Source organism: Salmo salar, unplaced genomic scaffold, assembly GCF_905237065.1.
Source record: "Salmo salar unplaced genomic scaffold, Ssal_v3.1, whole genome shotgun sequence".
Taxonomy (NCBI): domain Eukaryota; kingdom Metazoa; phylum Chordata; class Actinopteri; order Salmoniformes; family Salmonidae; genus Salmo; species Salmo salar.
The window spans coordinates 67,005-95,000 of NW_025549840.1; the positions used below are offsets into that span (position 1 = coordinate 67,005).

General features: G+C 49.4%; 1 protein-coding gene across 1 annotated transcript in view; it reads left to right on the plus strand.

Moving 5' to 3' along the window:
• The window catches only part of LOC106593711 (centrosomal protein of 192 kDa), a 72,560-nt gene that overhangs the window by 15,048 nt on the left and 29,516 nt on the right, over positions 1–27,996 (plus strand). The window contains 15 exon segments of the mRNA XM_045713556.1: positions 1,559–2,468; positions 3,495–3,643; positions 3,857–4,087; positions 10,107–10,232; positions 13,168–13,308; positions 13,409–13,472; positions 13,714–13,812; positions 13,815–13,852; positions 14,045–14,137; positions 19,711–19,761; positions 19,763–19,830; positions 21,152–21,355; positions 22,505–22,595; positions 25,348–25,527; positions 27,212–27,472. Coding sequence (XP_045569512.1) covers positions 1,559–2,468; positions 3,495–3,643; positions 3,857–4,087; positions 10,107–10,232; positions 13,168–13,308; positions 13,409–13,472; positions 13,714–13,812; positions 13,815–13,852; positions 14,045–14,137; positions 19,711–19,761; positions 19,763–19,830; positions 21,152–21,355; positions 22,505–22,595; positions 25,348–25,527; positions 27,212–27,472 — 2,706 coding nt within the window.

Sequence of the window (27,996 nt, forward strand, 5' to 3'; positions counted from 1 at the left end):
GAGGAGTGGGAGGAGTGGAGGAGTGGAGGAGTGGGAGGGGTGGAGGCGTGGGAGGGGTGGAGGCGTGGGAGGGGTGGAGGCGTGGGAGGCGTGGGCGGCGTGGGAGGAGTAAAAAATGGGTAAAAAAAAAAAACGTTCATTGAATATCCCTTTGAGCATGGTGAAGTCATTAATTACACTTTGGATGGTATATCAATACACCCAGTTACTATAAAGATAGAGGCGTCCTTCCTAACTCAGTTGCCGGAGAAGAAGGAAACCACTCAGGGATTTCACCATGAGGCCAATGGTGACTTTAAAACAGTTACAGAGTTTAATGGCTGTGATAGGAGATAACTGAGGATGGATCAACAACATTGTAGTTACTCAAGAATACAAACATAAATGACTGTGAAAAGGAAGCCTGTACAGAATAACAAATATTCCAAAACATGTATCCTGTTTGCAACGAGGCACTAAATTAATACTGCAAAAAAAATGTGGCAAAGCAATTAACACTTTGTATTCTGGACAAAAAGTTATGTTTGGTTCAAGTACAACACATTACTGAGTACCACTCTTTATATTTTCAAGCATCGTGGTGGCTGCATCATGTTATGGGTATGCTTGTCATAGTTGAGGACTGGGGAGTTTTTTAGGATAAAAAGAAATGGAATGGAGCTAAGCACAGGCAAAGTCCTAGAGGAAACCCTGGTTCAGTCTGCTTCCCACCAGACACTGGGAGATGAATTCACCTTTCAGCAGGACAATAACCTAAAACACAAGGCCAAATCTACACTGGAGTTGCTTACCAAGAAGACAGTGAATGTTCCTGAGGTGCCAAGTTTACAGTTTTGACCCAATTCTGCTTAAAAATCTTATGACAAGACCTGAAAATGGTTGTCTAGCAATGATCAACAACCAATTTGACAGAACACGAAGAAGAAGAACGGGGCAAATGTTGCACAATCCAGGTGTTGGAACGCTCTTAGATTTACCCAGAAACACTCACAGCAGTAATCGCTCTTAGATTTACCCAGAAACACTCACAGCAGTAATCGCTCTTAGATTTACCCAGAAACACTCCCAGCAGTAATCGCTCTTAGATTTACCCAGAAACACTCACAGCAGTAATCGCTCTTAGATTTACCCAGAAACACTCACAGCAGTAATCGCTCTTAGATTTACCCAGAAACACTCACAGCAGTAATCACTGGCAATATATTTACTCAGGGGGTTGAATACTTATCTAGGAAACATATATATTACTGTTTCATTTTTCAGAAATGTTTTACAAATGCTCACATTTTTCTTCCACTTCGACATTTACAAAGTATTTTGTGTTTTAAAAATTCTCAAAGGGTGTGAATACTTTTCTGAAGGCGCTGTATTATCATAGAACCGAGGTAAAGAAACCTTGGGTTTTGGGTGTTTTGTCTTGATTGTTGATGCACAATGTTAAGCTGAATGATGGTTATCTTCCTGGAAAAACTCAGCTAGCTATGTTATGTGCTGGAGTTTTACTACATGATGGAATAACCCATGGACTGCGTGATATCTTCTCTCTCCCTTCCCCCAGAGTAATGGCACCATGTCTCTGAGCACCACTATCATCAGGGCCAGTCCCACCCCTGCAGTAGAAGGGGCTGATACCCAGAATCCTTCAGGTCAGGATCTACCTCCTAACCGCTCTACAGACGTCCTCTGTCCTCCTAGACAGTCCAAGAGCCCAGAGTCTCCTCGCCGCTCTAACGGTCCTCGTAGTGGCTCGGTAGACTTGCGGAGTGGTTCAGGTCTGGGCTGTACACGCAGCCAGAGTGAGTGTAACTATCACTGTGGGAATAATAGAGACTACAACCAGCAGAAACGCCACTCCGAACCCAACTCACACCACCTCGCCAAGGTGGATTCTGGTTACTCCAGCAACCTGAACATCCAGCAGCCCAGCGGTATGGGGGGCCAGGGGAACCAGCAGTGGTCCGGGGTCTCAGCCCAGGGGAGTGAGGTCTATCCTGGGGCCAGGACGGGCTTCAGCCTGCCTTCCTCCGAGGACCTGTGCTACATGCCCATCTCCAGCTTCAAGCCCCAGGGCTCCATGGTGGACCTGCATCCAGGGGTCCCCAGCCTCCTGACGGGGCGCTCCCTCTTCAGCTCCCAGCTGGCACAGCAGAACCTGGGTTCAGATGGAGCTCTACACCCTGGTCTCTCTCTGCCTGCTCCCTACCACCACATGGCAGCAGCAGGGAACGGCCTGTACGGTCACGCTCTGTCCTCACGGTTAGGACCCAACGTTGATCCCTCAGTCAGACACCTCCACAGCTCTGGGGGTCTGGGTGTCTCTGGGCCTGGTGGACCAGGAGGTCCTGGGGGTCTGTACCACTGCTCTAACCCCCACCTCAAACCCTTGGACCCAGGACTGATGGAGGAGAACCCCTACAGCCAGCGCTGTGTAGCCTCGTGGTCTAACGGCAGCCTTCCCGAACTCGCAGGTTAGTCTCCCCGAACTCGCAGGTTAGTCTCCCCGAACCCGCAGGTTAGTCTTCCCGAACTCGCAGGTTAGTCTTCCCGAACTCGCAGGTTAGTCTTCCCGAACTCGCAGGTTAGTCTTCCCGAACTCGCAGGTTAGTCTTCCCGAACTCGCAGGTTAGTCTTCCCGAACTCGCAGGTTAGTCTTCCCGAACTTCGCAGGTTAGTCTTCCCGAACTCGCAGGTTAGTCTTCCCGAACTTCGCAGGTTAGTCTTCCCGAACTCGCAGGTTAGTCTTCCCGAACTCGCAGGTTAGTCTTCCCGAACTCGCAGGTTAGTCTTCCCGAACTCGCAGGTTAGTCTTCCCGAACTCGCAGGTTAGTCTTCCCGAACTCGCAGGTTAGTCTTCCCGAACTCGCAGGTTAGTCTTCCCGAACTCGCAGGTTAGTCTTCCCGAACTCGCAGGTTAGCCTTCCCGAACTCGCAGGTTAGTCTTCCCGAACTCGCAGGTTAGCCTTCCCGAACTCGCAGGTTAGTCTTCCCGAACTCGCAGGTTAGTCTTCCCGAACTCGCAGGTTAGTCTTCCCGAACTCGCAGGTTAGTCTTCCCGAACTCGCAGGTTAGTCTTCCCGAACTCGCAGGTTAGTCTTCCCGAACTCGCAGGTTAGTCTTCCCGAACTCGCAGGTTAGTCTTCCCGACCGAACTCGCAGGTTAGTCTTCCCGAACTCGCAGGTTAGTCTTCCCGAACTCGCAGGTTAGTCTTCCCGAACTCGCAGGTTAGTCTTCCCGAACTCGCAGGTTAGTCTTCCCGAACTCGCAGGTTAGTCTTCCCGAACTCGCAGGTTAGTCTTCCCGAACTCGCAGGTTAGCCTTCCCGAACCCGCAGGTTAGCCTTCAATCAGTTCTGGAATGGTATCTTGAATCACTCCAGATAAGAGGGTGTGTTGCAGTTGGAAGAGTTTGAAACGGTGTATCTCAATCTTGAGTGACAAATACGTGTAATTTTGTCAGCTTTAAGATAACCCTGGACCCCTCTCCAATCCTCCAGCCCAGGTCGTGATCCCTGAGGAGCTGAGGTTCCCCCATGCCTGCTGTGTGGGCATCTCCTCTCAGACCTCACTGGGCATCTTCAACCCCTCCGAGCGCTGGCAGCAGGTCTCCATCACAGTCACCAGCCTGGCCATCGACGGAGAGAAGGTGAGTCATTTTGTTTCTAATGAATTTGTAAAGAGGACAATGATTTACAGAGAATTGTATGGTCTGAAATAGTGTCAACAAAAATGTAAAAATAAAAATGCTGAGAGAATATTTTAGCAAATTGAGAGCCAATAAATAGTCCCGGAAATGTAACCACTCTGAAGAACGAGGAACTGCTGTCGAACCATAATGTCCATTTCCTGTCCCGCCCAGTTTGATTCATTCCCGTACCAGTGGCTGATAGTGAAGAACAAGACTATCATTGGCCCTAAGAGCACGGAGGAGCAGAAGGTGCTGTTCATCCCACCTCAGGCCGGGGTTTACCAGGCTGTCCTCAGTGTCTCGTCCTGGCCTGCCTCCGCTGAGGCCCAGGCTGCCTCCCGCGCCGAGGTGTTCGCCAAGAGGGTGGTCCTCGTCGCCATGGCAGAGAACCCTGCTCTGGAGGTAAGGGGGGGTGCGGCTGATCAATTGTTGGCTTGTTAGATTTAATCCCAAGTGAGGAGTGGGTGTAACTAATGTCGATCGTTAGTATAGCTTTGAGTCCATGTCAGGACAGGAAGTACACCTACTACATGCTTCCTGTTTGGTTTGTTTCGCTGCTTATATTTCAGTGTTTTTAAACAATAGTTGTGTAGAACCTCAAGGTCTCTGTTCTAGTTGGTTGATATCAATGATGTTTCCCCTCTGGAATAGAGAACAGATTATATTCTGGGTGGGTTCTCCTCTGGAACAGATTATATTCTGGGTGGGTTCTCCTCTGGAACACATTATATTCTGGGTGGGTTCTCCACTGGAACACATTATATTCTGGGTGGGTTCTCCACTGGAACACATTATATTCTGGGTGGGTTCTCCACTGGAACACATTATATTCTGGGTGGGTTCTCCACTGGAACAGATAACACATTATATTCTGGGTGGGTTCTCCTCTGGAACACATTATATTCTGGGTGGGTTCTCCTCTGGAACACATTATATTCTGGGTGGGTTCTCCACTGGAACACATTATATTCTGGGTGGGTTCTCCACTGGAACACATTATATTCTGGGTGGGTTCTCCACTGGAACACATTATATTCTGGGTGGGTTCTCCACTGGAACACATTATATTCTGGGTGGGTTCTCCACTGGAACACATTATATTCTGGGTGGGTTCTCCACTGGAACAGATAACACATTATATTCTGGGTGGGTTCTCCACTGGAACAGATTATATTCTGGGTGGGTTCTCCTCTGGAACACATTATATTCTGGGTGGGTTCTCCACTGGAACACATTATATTCTGGGTGGGTTCTCCACTGGAACACATTATATTCTGGGTGGGTTCTCCACTGGAACACATTATATTCTGGGTGGGTTCTCCACTGGAACACATTATATTCTGGGTGGGTTCTCCACTGGAACACATTATATTCTGGGTGGGTTCTCCACTGGAACACATTATATTCTGGGTGGGTTCTCCACTGGAACACATTATATTCTGGGTGGGTTCTCCACTGGAACAGATAACACATTATATTCTGGGTGGGTTCTCCACTGGAACAGATTATATTCTGGGTGGGTTCTCCTCTGGAACACATTATATTCTGGGTGGGTTCTCCACTGGAACACATTATATTCTGGGTGGGTTCTCCACTGGAACACATTATATTCTGGGTGGGTTCTCCACTGGAACACATTATATTCTGGGTGGGTTCTCCACTGGAACACATTATATTCTGGGTGGGTTCTCCACTGGAACAGATAACACATTATATTCTGGGTGGGTTCTCCACTGGAACACATTATATTCTGGGTGGGTTCTCCACTGGAACACATTATATTCTGGGTGGGTTCTCCACTGGAACACATTATATTCTGGGTGGGTTCTCCTCTGGAACACATTATATTCTGGGTGGGTTCTCCTCTGGAACACATTATATTCTGGGTGGGTTCTCCACTGGAACACATTATATTCTGGGTGGGTTCTCCACTGGAACACATTATATTCTGGGTGGGTTCTCCACTGGAACACATTATATTCTGGGTGGGTTCTCCACTGGAACACATTATATTCTGGGTGGGTTCTCCACTGGAACACATTATATTCTGGGTGGGTTCTCCACTGGAACACATTATATTCTGGGTGGGTTCTCCACTGGAACACATTATATTCTGGGTGGGTTCTCCACTGGAACACATTATATTCTGGGTGGGTTCTCCACTGGAACACATTATATTCTGGGTGGGTTCTCCACTGGAACACATTATATTCTGGGTGGGTTCTCCACTGGAACACATTATATTCTGGGTGGGTTCTCCACTGGAACACATTATATTCTGGGTGGGTTCTCCACTGGAACACATTATATTCTGGGTGGGTTCTCCACTGGAACACATTATATTCTGGGTGGGTTCTCCACTGGAACACATTATATTCTGGGTGGGTTCTCCACTGGAACACGTTATATTCTGGGTGGGTTCTCCACTGGAACACGTTATATTCTGGGTGGGTTCTCCACTGGAACACGTTATATTCTGGGTGGGTTCTCCACTGGAACACGTTATATTCTGGGTGGGTTCTCCACTGGAACACGTTATATTCTGGGTGGGTTCTCCACTGGAACACGTTATATTCTGGGTGGGTTCTCCACTGGAACACGTTATATTCTGGGTGGGTTCTCCACTGGAACACGTTATATTCTGGGTGGGTTCTCCACTGGAACACGTTATATTCTGGGTGGGTTCTCCACTGGAACACGTTATATTCTGGGTGGGTTCTCCACTGGAACACGTTATATTCTGGGTGGGTTCTCCACTGGAACACGTTATATTCTGGGTGGGTTCTCCACTGGAACACGTTATATTCTGGGTGGGTTCTCCACTGGAACACGTTATATTCTGGGTGGGTTCTCCACTGGAACACGTTATATTCTGGGTGGGTTCTCCACTGGAACACGTTATATTCTGGGTGGGTTCTCCACTGGAACACGTTATATTCTGGGTGGGTTCTCCACTGGAACACGTTATATTCTGGGTGGGTTCTCCACTGGAACACGTTATATTCTGGGTGGGTTCTCCACTGGAACACGTTATATTCTGGGTGGGTTCTCCACTGGAACACGTTATATTCTGGGTGGGTTCTCCACTGGAACACGTTATATTCTGGGTGGGTTCTCCACTGGAACACGTTATATTCTGGGTGGGTTCTCCACTGGAACACGTTATATTCTGGGTGGGTTCTCCACTGGAACACGTTATATTCTGGGTGGGTTCTCCACTGGAACACGTTATATTCTGGGTGGGTTCTCCACTGGAACACGTTATATTCTGGGTGGGTTCTCCACTGGAACACGTTATATTCTGGGTGGGTTCTCCACTGGAACACATTATATTCTGGGTGGGTTCTCCACTGGAACACATTATATTCTGGGTGGGTTCTCCACTGGAACACATTATATTCTGGGTGGGTTCTCCACTGGAACACATTATATTCTGGGTGGGTTCTCCACTGGAACACATTATATTCTGGGTGGGTTCTCCACTGGAACACATTATATTCTGGGTGGGTTCTCCACTGGAACACATTATATTCTGGGTGGGTTCTCCACTGGAACACATTATATTCTGGGTGGGTTCTCCACTGGAACACATTATATTCTGGGTGGGTTCTCCACTGGAACACATTATATTCTGGGTGGGTTCTCCACTGGAACACATTATATTCTGGGTGGGTTCTCCACTGGAACACATTATATTCTGGGTGGGTTCTCCACTGGAACACATTATATTCTGGGTGGGTTCTCCACTGGAACACATTATATTCTGGGTGGGTTCTCCACTGGAACACATTATATTCTGGGTGGGTTCTCCTCTGGAACACATTATATTCTGGGTGGGTTCTCCACTGGAACACATTATATTCTGGGTGGGTTCTCCACTGGAACACATTATATTCTGGGTGGGTTCTCCACTGGAACACATTATATTCTGGGTGGGTTCTCCACTGGAACACATTATATTCTGGGTGGGTTCTCCACTGGAACACATTATATTCTGGGTGGGTTCTCCACTGGAACACATTATATTCTGGGTGGGTTCTCCACTGGAACACATTATATTCTGGGTGGGTTCTCCACTGGAACACATTATATTCTGGGTGGGTTCTCCACTGGAACACATTATATTCTGGGTGGGTTCTCCACTGGAACACATTATATTCTGGGTGGGTTCTCCACTGGAACACATTATATTCTGGGTGGGTTCTCCACTGGAACACATTATATTCTGGGTGGGTTCTCCACTGGAACACATTATATTCTGGGTGGGTTCTCCACTGGAACACGTTATATTCTGGGTGGGTTCTCCACTGGAACACGTTATATTCTGGGTGGGTTCTCCACTGGAACACGTTATATTCTGGGTGGGTTCTCCACTGGAACACGTTATATTCTGGGTGGGTTCTCCACTGGAACACGTTATATTCTGGGTGGGTTCTCCACTGGAACACGTTATATTCTGGGTGGGTTCTCCACTGGAACACGTTATATTCTGGGTGGGTTCTCCACTGGAACACGTTATATTCTGGGTGGGTTCTCCACTGGAACACGTTATATTCTGGGTGGGTTCTCCACTGGAACACGTTATATTCTGGGTGGGTTCTCCACTGGAACACGTTATATTCTGGGTGGGTTCTCCACTGGAACACGTTATATTCTGGGTGGGTTCTCCACTGGAACACGTTATATTCTGGGTGGGTTCTCCACTGGAACACGTTATATTCTGGGTGGGTTCTCCACTGGAACACGTTATATTCTGGGTGGGTTCTCCACTGGAACACGTTATATTCTGGGTGGGTTCTCCACTGGAACACGTTATATTCTGGGTGGGTTCTCCACTGGAACACGTTATATTCTGGGTGGGTTCTCCACTGGAACACGTTATATTCTGGGTGGGTTCTCCACTGGAACACGTTATATTCTGGGTGGGTTCTCCACTGGAACACGTTATATTCTGGGTGGGTTCTCCACTGGAACACGTTATATTCTGGGTGGGTTCTCCACTGGAACACGTTATATTCTGGGTGGGTTCTCCACTGGAACACGTTATATTCTGGGTGGGTTCTCCACTGGAACACGTTATATTCTGGGTGGGTTCTCCACTGGAACACGTTATATTCTGGGTGGGTTCTCCACTGGAACACGTTATATTCTGGGTGGGTTCTCCACTGGAACACGTTATATTCTGGGTGGGTTCTCCACTGGAACACGTTATATTCTGGGTGGGTTCTCCACTGGAACACATTATATTCTGGGTGGGTTCTCCACTGGAACACATTATATTCTGGGTGGGTTCTCCACTGGAACACATTATATTCTGGGTGGGTTCTCCACTGGAACACATTATATTCTGGGTGGGTTCTCCACTGGAACACATTATATTCTGGGTGGGTTCTCCACTGGAACACATTATATTCTGGGTGGGTTCTCCACTGGAACACATTATATTCTGGGTGGGTTCTCCACTGGAACACATTATATTCTGGGTGGGTTCTCCACTGGAACACATTATATTCTGGGTGGGTTCTCCACTGGAACACATTATATTCTGGGTGGGTTCTCCACTGGAACACATTATATTCTGGGTGGGTTCTCCACTGGAACACATTATATTCTGGGTGGGTTCTCCACTGGAACACATTATATTCTGGGTGGGTTCTCCACTGGAACACATTATATTCTGGGTGGGTTCTCCACTGGAACACATTATATTCTGGGTGGGTTCTCCACTGGAACACATTATATTCTGGGTGGGTTCTCCACTGGAACACATTATATTCTGGGTGGGTTCTCCACTGGAACACATTATATTCTGGGTGGGTTCTCCACTGGAACACATTATATTCTGGGTGGGTTCTCCACTGGAACACATTATATTCTGGGTGGGTTCTCCACTGGAACACATTATATTCTGGGTGGGTTCTCCACTGGAACACATTATATTCTGGGTGGGTTCTCCACTGGAACACATTATATTCTGGGTGGGTTCTCCACTGGAACACATTATATTCTGGGTGGGTTCTCCACTGGAACACATTATATTCTGGGTGGGTTCTCCACTGGAACACATTATATTCTGGGTGGGTTCTCCACTGGAACACATTATATTCTGGGTGGGTTCTCCACTGGAACACATTATATTCTGGGTGGGTTCTCCACTGGAACACATTATATTCTGGGTGGGTTCTCCACTGGAACACATTATATTCTGGGTGGGTTATCCACTGGAACACATTATATTCTGGGTGGGTTATCCACTGGAACACATTATATTCTGGGTGGGTTCTCCACTGGAACACATTATATTCTGGGTGGGTTCTCCACTGGAACACATTATATTCTGGGTGGGTTCTCCACTGGAACACATTATATTCTGGGTGGGTTCTCCACTGGAACACATTCTATTCTGGGTTCTCCTCTCCAGGTGGATGTAGGGAAGTGTGGCGGTCTGGATTTTGGGGACCTGGCAGGTGGCTGTGCCAAAGCTCTGCCTCTGAAGCTGCTGAACAGGACTCATGCTACTGTTCCTGTTCGACTGGTTATCAGTGCTGTAAGACAATGCTATGCACTACATTACCATACAATACAATGCTATGCACTACATTACCATACAATACAATGCTATGCACTACATTACCATACAATACAATGCTATGCACCACATTACCATACAATACAATGCTATGCACTACATTACCGATACAATACAATGCTATGCACTACATTACCGTACAATACAATGCTATGCACTACATTACCATACAATACAATGCTATGCACTACATTACCATACAATACAATGCTATGCACTACATTACCATACAATACAATGCTATGCACTACATTACCATACAATACAATGCTATGCACAACATTACCATACAATACAATGCTATGCACTACATTACCATACAATACAATGCTATGCACTACATTACCGTACAATACAATGCTATGCACTACATTACCATACAATACAATGCTATGCACCACATTACCATACAATACAATGCTATGCACTACATTACCGTACAATACAATGCTATGCACCACATTACCGTACAATACAATGCTATGCACTACATTACCGTACAATACAATGCTATGCACTACATTACCGTACAATACAATGCTATGCACTACATTACCGTACAATACAATGCTATGCACTACATTACCGTACAATACAATGCTATGCACTACATTACCGTACAATACAATGCTATGCACTACATTACCGTACAATACAATGCTATGCACTACATTACCGTACAATACAATGCTATGCACTACATTACCGTACAATGCTATGCACTACATTACCGATACAATGCTATGCACTACATTACCGATACAATGCTATGCACTACATTACCGTACAATGCTATGCACTACATTACCGTACAATACAATGCTATGCACTACATTACCGTACAATACAATGCTATGCACTACATTACCATACAATACAATGCTATGCACTACATTACCATACAATACAATGCTATGCACTACATTACCATACCATACAATGCTATGCACTACATTACCATACCATACAATGCTATTCACTACATTACCATACAATGCTATGCACTACATTACCATACAATGCTATGCACTACATTACCATACAATGCTATGCACTACATTACCATACAATGCTATGCACTACATTACCATACAATACAATGCTATGCACTACATTACCATACAATACAATGCTATGCACTACATTACCATACAATACAATGCTATGCACTACATTACCATACAATACAATGCTATGCACTACATTACCATACAATACAATGCTATGCACTACATTACCATACAATACAATGCTATGCACTACATTACCATACAATACAATGCTATGCACTACATTACCATACAATACAATGCTATGCACTACATTACCATACAATACAATGCTATGCACTACATTACCATACAATACAATGCTATGCACTACATTACCATACAATACAATGCTATGCACTACATTACCATACAATACAATGCTATGCACTACATTACCGTACAATACAATGCTATGCACTACATTACCGACAATACAATGCTATGCACTACATTACCGATACAATGCTATGCACTACATTACCATACAATACAATGCTATGCACTACATTACCATACAATACAATGCTATGCACTACATTACCATACAATACAATGCTATGCACTACATTACTATGCAGTACAGTACAATGCTATGCAATACAATGCTTTGCAGTACATTGCGATGCAGTACAGTGCAGCAACAGACAATAACTAATGTTGTATAGGTCATTACTCTTCTGTCTGAGTTGTGCAGAACTTTGTCATGCAGGCCTCATTTTCAACAGCCATGGCCCTCGATGTCCCCTCGCGTGGCCGTCCGTAATGCTACCTAAAAAAAATATGTATTTTCCTTTCAGCCGAAGTGTCCGTTGTTCCCTTTGGCTGAGTATAATAATTCTAATTCCCAGCTGCCAATCGCCGCGCTCCGAAGCGCCTCACTCACACGGCTCTGTCACTTATCGCCGTTCTTATTACCGTAATTTCCGGACTATTGAGCGCACCTGAATATAAGCCGCACCCACTGAATTAAAAAATATATATATTATTTTGAACACAAATAAGCCAGGCTGTCTCCCGGGGCTCGGTGCGCCAGGCTGTCTCCCGGGGCTCGGTGCGCCAGGCTGTCTCCCGGGGCTCGGCGCGCCAGGCTGTCTCCCGGGGCTCGGCGCGCCAGGCTGTCTCCCGGGGCTCGGTGCGCCAGGCTGTCTCCCGGGGCTCGGCGCGCCAGGCTGTCTCCCGGGGCTCGGTGTGCCAGGCTGTCTCCCGGGGCTCGGTGTGCCAGGCTGTCTCCCGGGGCTCGGTGCGCCAGGCTGTCTCCCGGTGCGCCAGGCTGTCTCCCGGGGCTCGGTGTGCCAGGCTGTCGTCCGGGGCTCGGCGCGCCAGGCTGTCTCCCGGGGCTCGGTGCGCCAGGCTGTCTCCCGGTGTGCCAGGCTGTCTCCCGGGGCTCGGTGTGCCAGGCTGTCTCCCGGGGCTCGGTGCGCCAGGCTGTCTCCCGGTGTGCCAGGCTGTCGCCCGGGGCTCGGTGTGCCAGGCTGTCTCCCGGGGCTCGGTGCGCCAGGCTGTCTCCTACGCTTTGATCATTCATTATCTATACACATTTACATACACCTATGTTTTAACAGAAAAGCTAGTGTTTTTTTTGGATTTTCAAATCACTTTAATTGGCTATTTTGGTTAAATGTCCTTGGTACCCCGGGCAGATGGCGTCGTTGCCCGGGCAGATGGCGTCGTTGCCCGGGCAGATTGGGCACCTCCAAATGGCCTTGCCCCTAAAAAATCCTGAAATTCCAGGTCTGATGTCATCTTTCTGTTACTTCAAAAGCACTTTGATTTTTGTTAAAATATTTGGTTTATACAAGCACACGTTGATAGATATGGTCTCTGTGACGTCGTGTTTCTAGAACGCCACGGCCTGGCGCTGCTTCACTTTCTCCAAGAGTCCCGTTGCCATGACAGCTGAGGGCTTGCTGCAGGCGGGGACTCTGACCTCACTGGCCGCTCCGTCCGTCATGAACCACGTGATGCACGCCAGCTACGGAGAGGTGAGTGAACCTGGACCCGCCAGGTCGTCTCCAGTGGCTTCAATAGTCGAGTCGTTTCTGAGGGATGTTTCTGGGATGTTGTTTTTGTGTTGTCTTTCAGAATCCAGAGAGCTTCATGGTTTGGGTTCACTTCCACGCTCCACAGAAGTACCAGTCCTGTTCAGGTATGGCCCCCTGGCCTGTTCGGTGCGGGGGCCCCCTGGCCCGTTCGGTACGGGGCCCCCTGGCCCGTTCGGCACGGGGCCCCCTGGCCCGTTCGGGCACGGGGCCCCTGGCCCGTTCGGTGCACGGGGCCCCTGGCCCGTTCGGGTACGGGGGCCCCCTGGCCTTGCTCCATGAATATTAATACACAAGATGCCCTTCAGCCACCAGTCACAGCTGTTTGTCATGTCTGATGTCATACAGGTGCTCTCGGTCCAGCGGATGAATACAGTGCGCGGGTGGACATCGAGGTGGACTGTCCGGGCCCCAGTCATGTGATCAGGAGCGTCCCTCTCAGAGCCAGGTCCGAACGGCCAGAGTACACGCCCCTAAAGACCTCCAGGTAGGAACTGACCCGTCGCTCCGCTGACATGAGACTAGTCTTTCCGTTCCCGGGTTTAACTGGGAAACCAGTGGGTTCTATTGCCTTTTCTAACACATTCCATATTACAGTTGGGCTTGACCTTCTGTGATAGGTTGATCTTTCTGTAATTCTTTTCTCATATATCTTTTTTTTGGTGGGGGGGGGCAGCAGACTGTTAACCTCTCGGCAGCGATTGGTCAGTCCAGCGAGCAGACTCTGCCTCTGAAGAACGCAGGCAACATTGATGTTCAGCTGAAACTCAAGGTATTCGGTCCCTTTTACTTCCCTGTTTGATCTGTGGTTTAATAAGCCTGGGGGATGGGTTGGCATTGTGGTTTAATAAGCCTGGGGGATGGGTTGGCATTGTGGTTTAATAAGCCTGGGGGATGGGTTGGCATTGGGGTTTAATAAGCCTGGGGGATGGGTTGGCATTGGGGTTTAATAACCCTGGGGGATGTGTTGGCATTGGGGTTTAATAAGCCTGGGGGATGGGTTGGCATTGGGGTTTAATAAGCCTGGGGGATGGGTTGGCATTGGGGTTTAATAAGCCTGGGGGATGGGTTGGCATTGGGGTTTAATAAGCCTGGGGGATGGGTTGGCATTGGGGTTTAATAAGCCTGGGGGATGGGTTGGCATTGTGTTTATAATAAGCCTGGGGGATGTGGTGGCATTGTGTTTATAATAAGCCTGGGGGATGTGGTGGCATTGTGTTTATAATAAGCCTGGGGGATGTGGTGGCATTGTGTTTATAATAACCCTGGGGGATGTGTTGGCATTGTGGTTTAATAACCCTGGGGGATGTGTTGGCATTGTGTTTATAATAAGCCTGGGGGATGTGTTGGCATTGTGTTTATAATAAGCCTGGGGGATGTGTTGGCATTGTGGTTTAATAAGCCTTGGGGTTGTGTTGGCATTGTGTTTATAATAAGCCTGGGGGATGTGGTGGCATTGTGGTTTAATAAGCCTGGGGGATGGGTTGGCATTGGGGTTTAATAAGCCTGGGGGATGGGTTGGCATTGGGGTTTAATAAGCCTGGGGGATGGGTTGGCATTGGGGTTTAATAAGCCTGGGGGATGTGTTGGCATTGTGGTTTAATAAGCCTTGGGGTTGTGTTGGCATTGTGTTTATAATAAGCCTGGGGGATGTGGTGGCATTGTGTTTATAATAAGCCTGGGGGATGTGGTGGCATTGTGTTTATAATAAGCCTGGGGGATGTGGTGGCATTGTGTTTATAATAACCCTGGGGGATGTGTTGGCATTGTGGTTTAATAACCCTGGGGGATGTGTTGGCATTGTGTTTATAATAAGCCTGGGGGATGTGTTGGCATTGTGTTTATAATAAGCCCTGGGGGATGTGGTGGCATTGTGTTTATAATAAGCCTGGGGGATGTGTTGGCATTGTGGTTTAATAAGCCTTGGGGTTGTGTTGGCATTGTGTTTATAATAAGCCTGGGGGATGTGGTGGCATTGTGTTTATAATAAGCCTGGGGGATGTGGTGGCATTGTGTTTATAATAAGCCTGGGGGATGTGTTGGCATTGTGTTTATAATAAGCCTGGGGGATGTGTTGGCATTGTGTTTATAATAAGCCTGGGGGATGTGTTGGCATTGTGGTTATAATAAGCCTGGGGGATGTGTTGGCATTGTGGTTATAATAAGCCTGGGGGATGTGTTGGCATTGTGGTTATAATAAGCCTGGGGGATGTGTTGGCATTGTGTTTATAATAAGCCTGGGGGATGTGTTGGCAATGTGGTTTAATAAGCCTGGGGGATGTGTTGGCATTGTGTTTATAATAAGCCCTGGGGGATGTGGTGGCATTGTGTTTATAATAAGCCTGGGGATGTGTTGGCATTGTGGTTTAATAAGCCTTGGGGTTGTGTTGGCATTGTGTTTATAATAAGCCTGGGGGATGTGGTGGCATTGTGTTTATAATAAGCCTGGGGGATGTGGTGGCATTGTGTTTATAATAAGCCTGGGGGATGTGTTGGCATTGTGTTTATAATAAGCCTGGGGGATGTGTTGGCATTGTGTTTATAATAAGCCTGGGGGATGTGTTGGCATTGTGGTTATAATAAGCCTGGGGGATGTGTTGGCATTGTGGTTATAATAAGCCTGGGGGGATGTGTTGGCATTGTGGTTATAATAAGCCTGGGGGATGTGTTGGCATTGTGGTTTAATAAGCCTGGGGGATGTGTTGGCATTGTGTTTATAATAAGCCTGGGGGATGTGTTGGCAATGTGGTTTAATAAGCCTGGGGGATGTGTTGGCATTGTGGTTTAATAAGCCTGGGGGATGTGTTGGCATTGTGGTTTAATAAGCCTGGGGGATGTGTTGGAATTGGGGTTTAATAAGCCTGGGGATGTGTTGGCATTGGGGTTTAATAAGCCTGGGGATGTGTTGGCATTGTGGTTTAATAAGCCTGGGGGATGTGTTGGCATTGTGGTTTAATAAGCCTGGGGGATGTGTTGGCATTGTGGTTTAATAAGCCTGGGGGATGTGTTGGCATTGGGGTTTAATAAGCCTGGGGGATGTGTTGGCATTGGGGTTTAATAAGCCTGGGGGATGTGTTGGCATTGGGGTTTAATAAGCCTGGGGATGTGTTGGCATTGTGTTTATAATAAGCCTGGGGGATGGGTTGGCATTGGGGTTTAATAAGCCTGGGGGATGGGTTGGCATTGTGGTTTAATAAGCCTGGGGGATGTGTTGGCATTGTGGTTTAATAAGCCTGGGGGATGTGTTGGCATTGGGGTTTAATAAGCCTGGGGGATGTGTTGGCATTGGGGTTTAATAAGCCTGGGGGATGTGTTGGCATTGTGTTTATAATAAGCCTGGGGGATGTGTTGGCATTGTGTTTATAATAAGCCTGGGGGATGTGTTGGCATTGTGTTTATAATAAGCCTGGGGGATGTGTTGGCATTGTGGTTTAATAAGCCTGGGGGGATGTGTTGGCATTGTGGTTTAATAAGCCTGGGGGATGTGTTGGCATTGTGTTTATAATAAGCCTGGGGGATGTGTTGGCATTGTGGTTTAATAAGCCGTGGGGATGTGTTGGCATTGTGGTTTAATAAGCCGTGGGGATGTGTTGGCATTGTGTTTATAATAAGCCGTGGGGATGTGTTGGCATTGTGGTTTAATAAGCCTGGGGGATGTGTTGGCATTGTGTTTATAATAAGCCTGGGGATGTGTTGGCATTTTGTTTATAATAAGCCTGGGGTATGTGTTGGCATTGTGTTAATAATAAGCCTGGGGGATGTGTTGGCATTGTGGTTTAATAAGCCTGGGGGATGTGTTGGCATTGTGGTTTAATAAGCCTGGGGGTTGTGTTGGCTTTGTGTTTATAATAAGCCTGGGGGTTGTTTTGGCATTGTGGTTATAATAAGCCTGGGGGATGTGTTGGCATTGTGTTTATAATAAGCCTGGGGGATGTGTTGGCATTGTGTTTATAATAAGCCTGGGGGATGTGTTGGCATTGTGTTTATAATAAGCCTGGGGATGTGTTGGCATTGGGGTTTATAATAAGCCTGGGGGATGTGTTGGCATTGTGTTTATAATAAGCCTGGGGGATGTGTTGGCATTGTGTTTATAATAAGCCTGGGGGATGTGTTGGCATTGGGGTTTAATAAGCCTGGGGGATGTGTTGGCATTGGGGTTTATAATAATCCTGGGGGATGTGTTGGCATTGTGGTTTATAATAAGCCTGGGGGTTGTGTTGGCATTGTGGTTTATAATAAGCCTGGGGGATGTGTTGGCATTGTGGTTTATAATAAGCCTGTGGGATGTGTTGGCATTGTGTTTATAATAAGCCTGGGGGATGTGTTGGCATTGTGTTTATAATAAGCCTGGGGGATGTGTTGGCATTGTGTTTATAATAAGCCTGGGGGATGGGTTGGCATTGTGTTTATAATAAGCCTGGGGGATGGGTTGGCATTGTGTTTATAATAAGCCTGGGGGATGTGTTGGCATTGTGTTTATAATAAGCCTGGGGGATGTGTTGGCATTGTGTTTATAATAAGCCTGGGGGATGTGTTGGCATTGTGGCTTTAATAAGCCTGGGGGATGTGTTGGCATTGTGGTTTAATAAGCCTGGGGGATGTGTTGGCATTGTGGTTTAATAAGCCTGGGGGATGTGTTGGCCTTGTGGTTTATAATAAGCCTGTGGGATGTGTTGGCCTTGTGGTTTATAATAAGCCTGTGGGATGTGTTGGCATTGTGTTTATAATAAGCCTGGGGGATGTGTTGGCATTGTGTTTATAATAAGCCTGGGGGATGTGTTGGCATTGTGGTTTAATAAGCCTGGGGGATGTGTTGGCATTGTGTTTATAATAAGCCTGGGGGATGTGTTGGCAATGTGGTTTAATAAGCCTGGGGGATGTGTTGGCATTGTGGTTTAATAAGCCTGGGGGATGTGTTGGCATTGTGGTTTAATAAGCCTGGGGGATGTGTTGGCATTGTGGTTTAATAAGCCTGGGGGATGTGTTGGCATTGTGTTTATAATAAGCCTGGGGGATGTGTTGGCAATGTGGTTTAATAAGCCTGGGGGATGTGTTGGCATTGTGGTCCTCAGCATGTCTTTTCCTCAAGGACAGAACAGAACTATGGCCTCCTGGGTGGTGCTGACGGACTATGGCCTCCTGGGTGGTGCTGACGGACTATGGCCTCCTGGGTGGTGCTGACTGACTATGGCCTCCTGGGCGGTGCTGACTGACTATGGCCTCCTGGGTGGTGCTGACTGACTATGGCCTCCTGGGTGGTGCTGACTGACTATGGCCTCCTGGGTGGTGCTGACTGACTATGGCCTCCTGGGTGGTGCTGACTGACTATGGCCTCCTGGGTGGTGCTGACGGACTATGGCCTCCTGGGTGGTGCTGACGGACTATGGCCTCCTGGGTGGTGCTGACTGACTATGGCCTCCTGGGTGGTGCTGACTGACTATGGCCTCCTGGGTGGTGCTGACTGACTATGGCCTCCTGGGTGGTGCTGACTGACTATGGCCTCCTGGGTGGTGCTGACTGACTATGGCCTCCTGGGTGGTGCTGACTGACTATGGCCTCCTGGGTGGTGCTGACTGACTATGGCCTCCTGGGTGGTGCTGACTGACTATGGCCTCCTGGGTGGTGCTGACTGACTATGGCCTCCTGGGTGGTGCTGACTGATATGACCTCCTGGGTGGTGCTGGGTGGTGTTGATATGGCCTCCTGGGTGGTGCTGGGTGGTGTTGATATGACCTCCTGGGTGGTGCTGGGTGGTGTTGATATGACCTGCTGGGTGGTGCTGATATGACCTGCTGGGGGGTGCTGGGTGGTGCTGATATGACCTCCTGGGTGGTGCTGGGTGGTGTTGATACGGCCCCCTGGGTGGTGCTGGGTGGTGTTGATATGACCCCCTGGGTGGTGCTGGGTGGTGTTGATATGACCTCCTGGGTGGTGCTGGGTGGTGTTGATATGACCTGCTGGGTGGTGTTTATATGGCTTCCTGGGTGGTGCTGGGTGGTGTTGATATGACCTGCTGGGTGGTGTTTATATGGCTTCCTGGGTGGTGCTGGGTGGTGTTGATATGACCTCCTGGGTGGTGCTGGGTGGTGTTGATATGACCTGCTGGGTGGTGTTTATATGGCTTCCTGGGTGGTGCTGGGTGGTGTTGATATGACCTGCTGGGTGGTGTTTATATGGCTTCCTGGGTGGTGCTGGGTGGTGTTGATATGACCTGCTGGGTGGTGTTGATACGGCCCCCTGGGTGGTGCTGGGTGGTGTTGATATGACCTCCTGGGTGGTGCTGGGTGGTGTTGATATGACCTGCTGGGTGGTGTTGATTGACCTCCTGGTGGTTCTCGTCTTCAGAACAGCGGTGGTGATGACTGTTTCTCTGTGAGTCCTGAGGAGCTGTGTCTGCGTGCCGGGGGAGGAGCAAGGCATTGTGGTCTCGTTCACCTCTCAGGGCGGCAGGAAGGACCGAGAGAGGTACTTTTCATTTATTTTATTTATTTAAAATTTACACACTTCAGTGTTCTGACCATCTGGCCTTGTGGAAATCCTTCTACATTACTCAGTGTTCTGGCCTTGTGGAAAGCCTTCTACATTACTCAGTGTTCTGGCCTTGTGGAAAGCCTTCTACATTACTCAGTGTTCTGGCCTTGTGGAAAGCCTTCTACATTACTCAGTGTTCTGGCCTTGTGGAAAGCCTTCTACATTACTCAGTGTTCTGGCCTTGTGGAAAGCCTTCTACATTACTCAGTGTTCTGGCCTTGTGGAAATCCTTCTACATTACTCAGTGTTCTGGCCTTGTGGAAAGCCTTGTACATTACTCAGTGTTCTGGCCTTGTGGAAATCCTTCTACATTACTCAGTGTTCTGGCCTTGTGGAAATCCTTCTACATTACTCAGTGTTCTGGCCTTGTGGAAAGCCTTCTACATTACTCAGTGTTCTGGCCTTGTGGAAAGCCTTCTACATTACTCAGTGTTCTGGCCTTGTGGAAATCCTTCTACATTACTCAGTGTTCTGGCCTTGTGGAAAGCCTTCTACATTACTCAGTGTTCTGGCCTTGTGGAAATCCTTCTACATTACTCAGTGTTCTGGCCTTGTGGAAAGCCTTCTACATTACTCAGTGTTCTGGCCTTGTGGAAAGCCTTCTACATTACTCAGTGTTCTGGCCTTGTGGAAAGCCTTCTACATTACTCAGTGTTCTGGCCTTGTGGAAAGCCTTCTACATTACTCAGTGTTCTGGCCTTGTGGAAAGCCTTGTACATTACTCAGTGTTCTGGCCTTGTGGAAAGCCTTCTACATTACTCAGTGTTCTGGCCTTGTGGAAAGCCTTGTACATTACTCAGTGTTCTGGCCTTGTGGAAAGCCTTCTACATTACTCAGTGTTCTGGCCTTGTGGAAAGCCTTCTACATTACTCAGTGTTCTGGCCTTGTGGAAAGCCTTCTACATTACTCAGTGTTCTGGCCTTGTGGAAAGCCTTCTACATTACTCAGTGTTCTGGCCTTGTGGAAAGCCTTCTACATTACTCAGTGTTCTGGCCTTGTGGAAAGCCTTCTACATTACTCAGTGTTCTGGCCTCGTGGAAAGCCTTCTACATTACTCAGTGTTCTGGCCTCGTAGAAAGCCTTGTACATTACTCAGTGTTGTACTTCAGAGTGTAATCGATCGGATGCTCTTGGATTCTTGTTCCGGCAGCTCAAGACTTTTCCCTGTGTTTTCGTTCTGTGTCCCTTTTGTGTTTTCATGCTACTTCCTGTTCTGAGGGTTTTTTTTTTTTCTTCCTGTGTTTGTCCTCTCCAGTGTCCTGACCATCCTGGTGCTGCCGTCTGGTCCCCAGTACGAGGTGGTGCTGAAGGGACAGGTGGTACCAGAGGAGAGGGGTAACCCTGCTGCCGTACCCGGTCCTGCCTCTGCCCTGGGCTTGCTGCCCCCCAGTGAGGTGCCTCCCATCCTCTCAAACAAGCAGTTGGTGGCCTGGGGAGGGGTCACGCTGGGCAGGGCTGTGTAAGGAACATTTTCTACACTCTTCCGTGTTGGTCATAATGATTCACCCGTATGTAGTTGCTACCTAGTGGCGCAGCGGTCGAAGGCACTGCAAGAGGCGTCACTACGGTCCCTGGTTCGACTCCGGGCTGTATCATATCCGGCCGTGATTGGGAGTCCCACAGGGCGACGCACAATTGGCCCAGCGTCGTCCGGGTTTGGCCGTAATTGTAAATAAGAATTTGTTCTGAACTGTCTTGCCTGGTTAAATATGTTTTTTAAATCTTGTGTTTTGAACATGGATACAAAGCTGTTGAAGAGGGTGATTGGTGTAGCTGTGGAGGTGGTGTAGCTGTGAAGGTGGTGTAGCTGTGAAGGTGGTGTAGCTGTGAAGGTGGTGTAGCTGTGAAGGTGGTGTAGCTGTGGAGGTGGTGTAGCTGTGGAGGTGGTGTAGCTGTGGAGGTGGTGTAGCTGTGAAGGTGGTGTAGCTGTGAAGGTGGTGTAGCTGTGGAGGTGGTGTAGCTGTGAAGGTGGTGTAGCTGTGAAGGTGGTGTAGCTGTGGAGGTGGTGTAGCCGTGGAGGTGGTGTAGCTGTGGAGGTGGTGTAGCTGTGGAGGTGGTGTAGCTGTGGAGGTGGTGTAGCTGTGGAGGTGGTGTAGCTGTGGAGGTGGTGTAGCTGTGAAGGTGGTGTAGCTGTGAAGGTGGTGTAGCTGTGAAGGTGGTGTAGCTGTGGAGGTGGTGTAGCTGTGGAGGTGGTGTAGCTGTGGAGGTGGTGTAGCTGTGGAGGTGGTGTAGCTGTGAAGGTGGTGTAGCTGTGAAGGTGGTGTAGCTGTGAAGGTGGTGTAGCTGTGAAGGTGGTGTAGCTGTGGTGTAGCTGTGGTGTAGCTGTGGTGTAGCTGTGGTGTAGCTGTGGTGTAGCTGTGTAGCCGTGGTGTAGCCGTGGAGGTGGTGTAGCCGTGGAGGTGGTGGAGCCGTGGAGGTGGTGGAGGTGGTGTAGCCGGTGTAGCCGTGGTGTAGCCGGTGGAGGTGGTGTAGCCGGTGGAGGTGGTGTAGCCGGTGGAGGTGGTGGAGCCGTGGAGGTGGTGGAGGTGGTGTAGCCGTGGAGGTGGTGGAGCCGTGGAGGACTTTGTGTAGCTGTTAGAGCTCTGAATGTCCTCCTCTACCTGTACAGACAACAGAAGCTGGTTCTTCGTAACAACTCCCCCAACACAACACACCACCTGCGTCTGCTGATCAGAGGACAAGATCACAGCTGTTTCCAGGTAACAACCAAAACTCCTTAACCTGTCCAGCTACTCTAGACTGCTCCTTAACCTGTCCAGCTACTCTAGACTGCTCTTTAACCTGTCCAGCTACTCTAGACTGCTCCTTAACCTGTCCAGCTACTCTAGACTGCTCTTTAACCTGTCCAGCTACTCTAGACTGCTCCTTAACCTGTCCAGCTACTCTAGACTGCTCCTTAACCTGTCCAGCTACTCTAGACTGCTCCTTAACCTGTCCAGCTACTCTAGACTGCTCCTCAACCTGGCCAGCTACTCTAGACTGCTCCTTAACCTGTCCAGCTACTCTAGACTGCTCTTTAACCTGTCCAGCTACTCTAGACTGCTCCTTAACCTGTCCAGCTACTCTAGACTGCTCCTTAACCTGTCCAGCTACTCTAGACTGCTCCTCAACCTGGCCAGCTACTCTAGACTGCTCCTTAACCTGTCCAGCTACTCTAGACTGCTCTTTAACCTGTCCAGCTACTCTAGACTGCTCCTTAACCTGTCCAGCTACTCTAGACTGCTCCTCAACCTGTCCAGCTACTCTAGACTGCTCCTCAACCTGTCCAGCTACTCTAGACTGCTCTTTAACCTGGCCAGCTACTCTAGACTGCTCTTTAACTTGTCCAGCTACTCTAGACTGCTCCTTAACCTGTCCAGCTACTCTAGACTGCTCCTTAACCTGTCCAGCTACTCTAGACTGCTCCTTAACCTGTCCAGCTACTCTAGACTGCTCTTTAAGCTGTCCAGCTACTCTAGACTGCTCTTTAACCTGTCCAGCTACTCTAGACTGCTCCTTAACCTGTCCAGCTACTCTAGACTGTTCTTTAACCTGTCCAGCTACTCTAGACTGCTCCTAACTTGTCCAGCTACTCTAGACTGCTCCTTAACCTGTCCAGCTACTCTAGACTGCTCTTTAACTTGTCCAGCTACTCAAGACTGCTCCTTAACCTGTCCAGCTACTCTAGACTGCTCCTTAACCTGTCCAGCTACTCTAGACTGCTCCTTAACCTGTCCAGCTACTCTAGACTGCTCCTTAACCTGTCCAGCTACTCTAGACTGCTCCTCAACCAGGCCAGCAACTCTAGACTGCTCCTTAACCTGTCCAGCTACTCTAGACTGCTCTTTAACTTGTCCAGCTACTCTAGACTGCTCCTTAACCTGTCCAGCTACTCTAGACTGCTCCTCAACCAGGCCAGCAACTCTAGACTGCTCCTTAACCAGGCCAGCAACTCTAGACTGCTCCTTAACCTGTCCAGCTACTCTAGACTGCTCTTTAACTTGTCCAGCTACTCAAGACTGCTCCTTAACCTGGCCAGCTACTCTAGACTGCTCTTTATCCTGTCCAGCTACTCTAGACTGCTCCTTAACCTGTCCAGCTACTCTAGACTGCTCTTTAACCTGTCCAGCTACTCTAGACTGCTCCTTAACCTGTCCAGCTACTCTAGACTGCTCCTCAACCTGTCCAGCTACTCTAGACTGCTCTTTAACTTGTCCAGCTACTCTAGACTGCTCCTTAACCTGTCCAGCTACTCTAGACTGCTCCTTAACCTGTCCAGCTACTCTAGACTGCTCCTTAACCTGTCCAGCTAGTCTAGACTGCTCCTCAACCTGTCCAGCTACTCTAGACTGCTCCTTAACCTGTCCAGCTACTCTAGACTGCTCCTTAACCTGTCCAGCTACTCTAGACTGCTCCTTAACCTGTCCAGCTACTCTAGACTGCTCTTTAACCTGTCCAGCTACTCGACTGCTCTTTAACCTGTCCAGCTACTCGACTGCTCTTTAACCTGTCCAGCTACTCGACTGCTCCTTAACCTGTCCAGCTACTCGACTGCTCCTTAACCTGTCCAGCTACTCTAGACTGCTCCTTAACCTGTCCAGCTACTCTAGACTGCTCTTTAACTTGTCCAGCTACTCTAGACTGCTCCTTAACCTGTCCAGCTACTCGACTGCTCTTTAACCTGTCCAGCTACTCTAGACTGCTCCTTAACCTGTCCAGCTACTCTCGACTACTCCTTAACCTGTCCAGCTACTCTCGACTGCTCCTTAACCTGTCCAGCTACTCTAGACTGCTCCTTAACCTGTCCAGCTACTCTAGACTGCTCCTCAACCTGTCCAGCTACTCTAGACTGCTCCTCAACCTGTCCAGCTACTCTAGACTGCTCCTCAACCTGTCCAGCTACTCTTCAGATATCAATCACAATTTATTATTACAGTCATGTCTCATTAACTCCTGGCTCCCCTTCTCTCTCTCTCCTGTCTCTCTGTGGTCTCTCCCTCCCTCTCTCTCTCCCCTTGACTCCCCCTTGTCTCTCCCTCTCTCTCTCTCCCCTTGTCTCTCCCTCTCTCTCTCTCCCCTTGTCTCTCCCTCTCTCTCTCTCTCCTTGTCTCTCCCTCTCTCTCTCTCCCCTTGTCTCTCCCTCTCTCTCTCTCCCCTTGTCTCTCCCCTCTCTCTCTCTCTCCTTGTCTCTCCCTCTCTCTCTCTCCCTTGTCTCTCCCTCTCTCTCTCTCCCTTGTCTCTCCCTCTCTCTCTCTCCCCTTGTCTCTCCCTCTCTCTCTCTCCCCTTGTCTCTCCCTCTCGCTCTCTCCCCTTGTCTCTCGCTCTCTCCCCTTGTCTCTCTCCCCTTGTCTCTCCCTCTGTCTCTCTCCCCTTGTCTCTCCCTCTGTCTCTCTCCCCTTGTCTCTCTCTCTCTCCCCTTGTCTCTCTCTCTCTGTCTCTCTCCCCTTGTCTCTCGCTCTCTCCCTCTCCCAGCTCCAGAGTAGCTTTGGACAGGAGGAGAGGTTGACCAGACACAGAGAGCTGTCCATCCGGCCCAGGGAGGATGTTGTTGTCCACCTGCTGTTTGCCCCAACCCGGGTGGCCTGCGCCCTGTCCAAGCTGGAGATCAAACAGTCTGGAGTACGACCCTCACAGCCTGGCATCAAGTTCACTGTGAGGCCCCTCTCTACCCGAACCGTCCTGGTTCACTGTGAGGCCCCTCTCTACCCTAACCGTCCTGGTTCACTGTGAGGCCCCTCTCTACCCTAACCGTCCTGGTTCACTGTGAGGCCCTAACCGTCCTGGTTCACTGTGAGGCCCCTCTCTACCCTAACCGTCCTGGTTCACTGTGAGGCCCCTCTCTACCCTAACCGTCCTGGTTCACTGTGAGGCCCTAACCGTCCTGGTTCACTGTGAGGCCCTAACCGTCCTGGTTCACTGTGAGGCCCTAACCGTCCTGGTTCACTGTGAGGCCCCTCTCTACCCTAACCGTCCTGGTTCACTGTGAGGCCCTCTCTACCCTAACCATCCTGGTTCACTGTGAGGCCCCTCTCTACCCTAACCGTCCTGGTTCACTGTGAGGCCCTCTCTACCCTAACCGTCCTGGTTCACTGTGAGGCCCCTCTCTACCCTAACCGTCCTGGTTCACTGTGAGGCCCCTCTCTACCCTAACCGTCCTGGTTCACTGTGAGGCCCTCTCTACCCTAACCGTCCTGGTTCACTGTGAGGCCCCTCTCTACCCTAACCGTCCTGGTTCACTGTGAGGCCCTAACCGTCCTGGTTCACTGTGAGGCCCTAACCGTCCTGGTTCACTGTGAGGCCCTAACCGTCCTGGTTCACTGTGAGGCCCTAACCGTCCTGGTTCACTGTGAGGCCCTAACCGTCCTGGTTCACTGTGAGGCCCCTCTCTACCCTAACCGTCCTGGTTCACTGTGAGGCCCTCTCTACCCTAACCATCCTGGTTCACTGTGAGGCCCCTCTCTACCCTAACCGTCCTGGTTCACTGTGAGGCCCTAACCGTCCTGGTTCACTGTGAGGCCCTAACCGTCCTGGTTCACTGTGAGGCCCTAACCGTCCTGGTTCACTGTGAGGCCCTAACCGTCCTGGTTCACTGTGAGGCCCCTAACCGTCCTGGTTCACTGTGAGGCCCCTAACCGTCCTGGTTCACTGTGAGGCCCTAACCGTCCTGGTTCACTGTGAGGCCCTAACCGTCCTGGTTCACTGTGAGGCGCCCTCTACCCTAACCATCCTGCAGACCAACGTTCCTTCATCCTGGGCCGTAGTTGTTGCCCCGGGCCGTAGTTGTTGCCCCGGGCCGTAGTTGTTGCCCTAGCACTACACTCCTGATTCCACGAATCAAAGGCTTGATGATGCCGTGGTTATTTGAGTCAGGTGTGTCGAGCAACGGCCAACAACAGAAACGTGAACATCTATGGGTCCCCAGGATCTAGTGACTTATTGAAGTGACCAGACTGGTTTTTCCCTTAAAGGGACATTACACTTTTTTAAAAGTTTGTCAGATGTTTTCAGACTTCACAATGAGTCTGTGGTGATGTATGGGTTATGAGTCTGTGGAGATGTATGGGTCTTTGGCGATGTATGGGTTTATGTAGCTCTGGCTATATGCCTCACATCTTAATAAAGGGAAATATACTCTCTACCCTCCCTCTCTCTCCCTCTCTCTCTCTCTACCCTCCCCCTCTCTCCCCCTCTCTCTACCCCCCCCTCTCTCTCTCTCTCTCTTTACCCTCCCTCTCTCTCTCTCTACCCTCCCTCTCTCTCTCTCTCTACCCTCCCTCTCTCCCTCTCTCTCTCTCCCTCTCTCCCTCTCTCCCTCCCCTCCCTCTCTCTCCCCCAGATCCCCCTATCAGGCTACGGAGGGACCAGTAACATTGTTCTGGAAGACCACAGGAAGCGTTCAGACGGCTACGTGGCTATGCTAATGGGTGTGGCAGCAGGCCACGTCTCTAAGCTGTGTGTGTGTGTGAGAAACACTGGGTCCAGGGCTGCCTTCATTAAGGCTGTTTCCTACTCTGACCTACACACACGCTCTGTCATGGACTCCTCTGGCATCAGCCTCTCTCCGTCTCAGTTCGTCCTGAAGGAGAGGACACAGGAGGTAGGTCACGTGACTTGTTTCTGCATGCGGTCAGAAAGGAGCTTCTGGTTTGAACTGGACTCCCTGTCAGAGACCTGACTAACACCCGGACTGGACTACCTGACTAACACCCGGACTGGACTGCCTGACTAACACCTGGACTGGACTACCTGACTAACACCTGGACTGGACTGCCTGACTAACACCTGGACTGGACTGCCTGACTAACACCCGGACTGGACTACCTGACTAACACCCGGACTGGACTACCTGACTAACACCCGGACTGGACTACCTGACTAACAACTGGACTGGACTACCTGACTAACACCTGGACTGGACTACCTGACTAACACCCGGACTGGACTACCTGACTAACACCTGGACTGGACTACCTGACTAACACCTGGACTGCCTGTCTAACACCTGGACTGGACTACCTGACTAACACCTGGACTGGACTACCTGACTAACACCTGGACTGGACTACCTGACTAACACCTGGACTGGACTACCTGACTAACACCTGGACTGGACTACCTGAC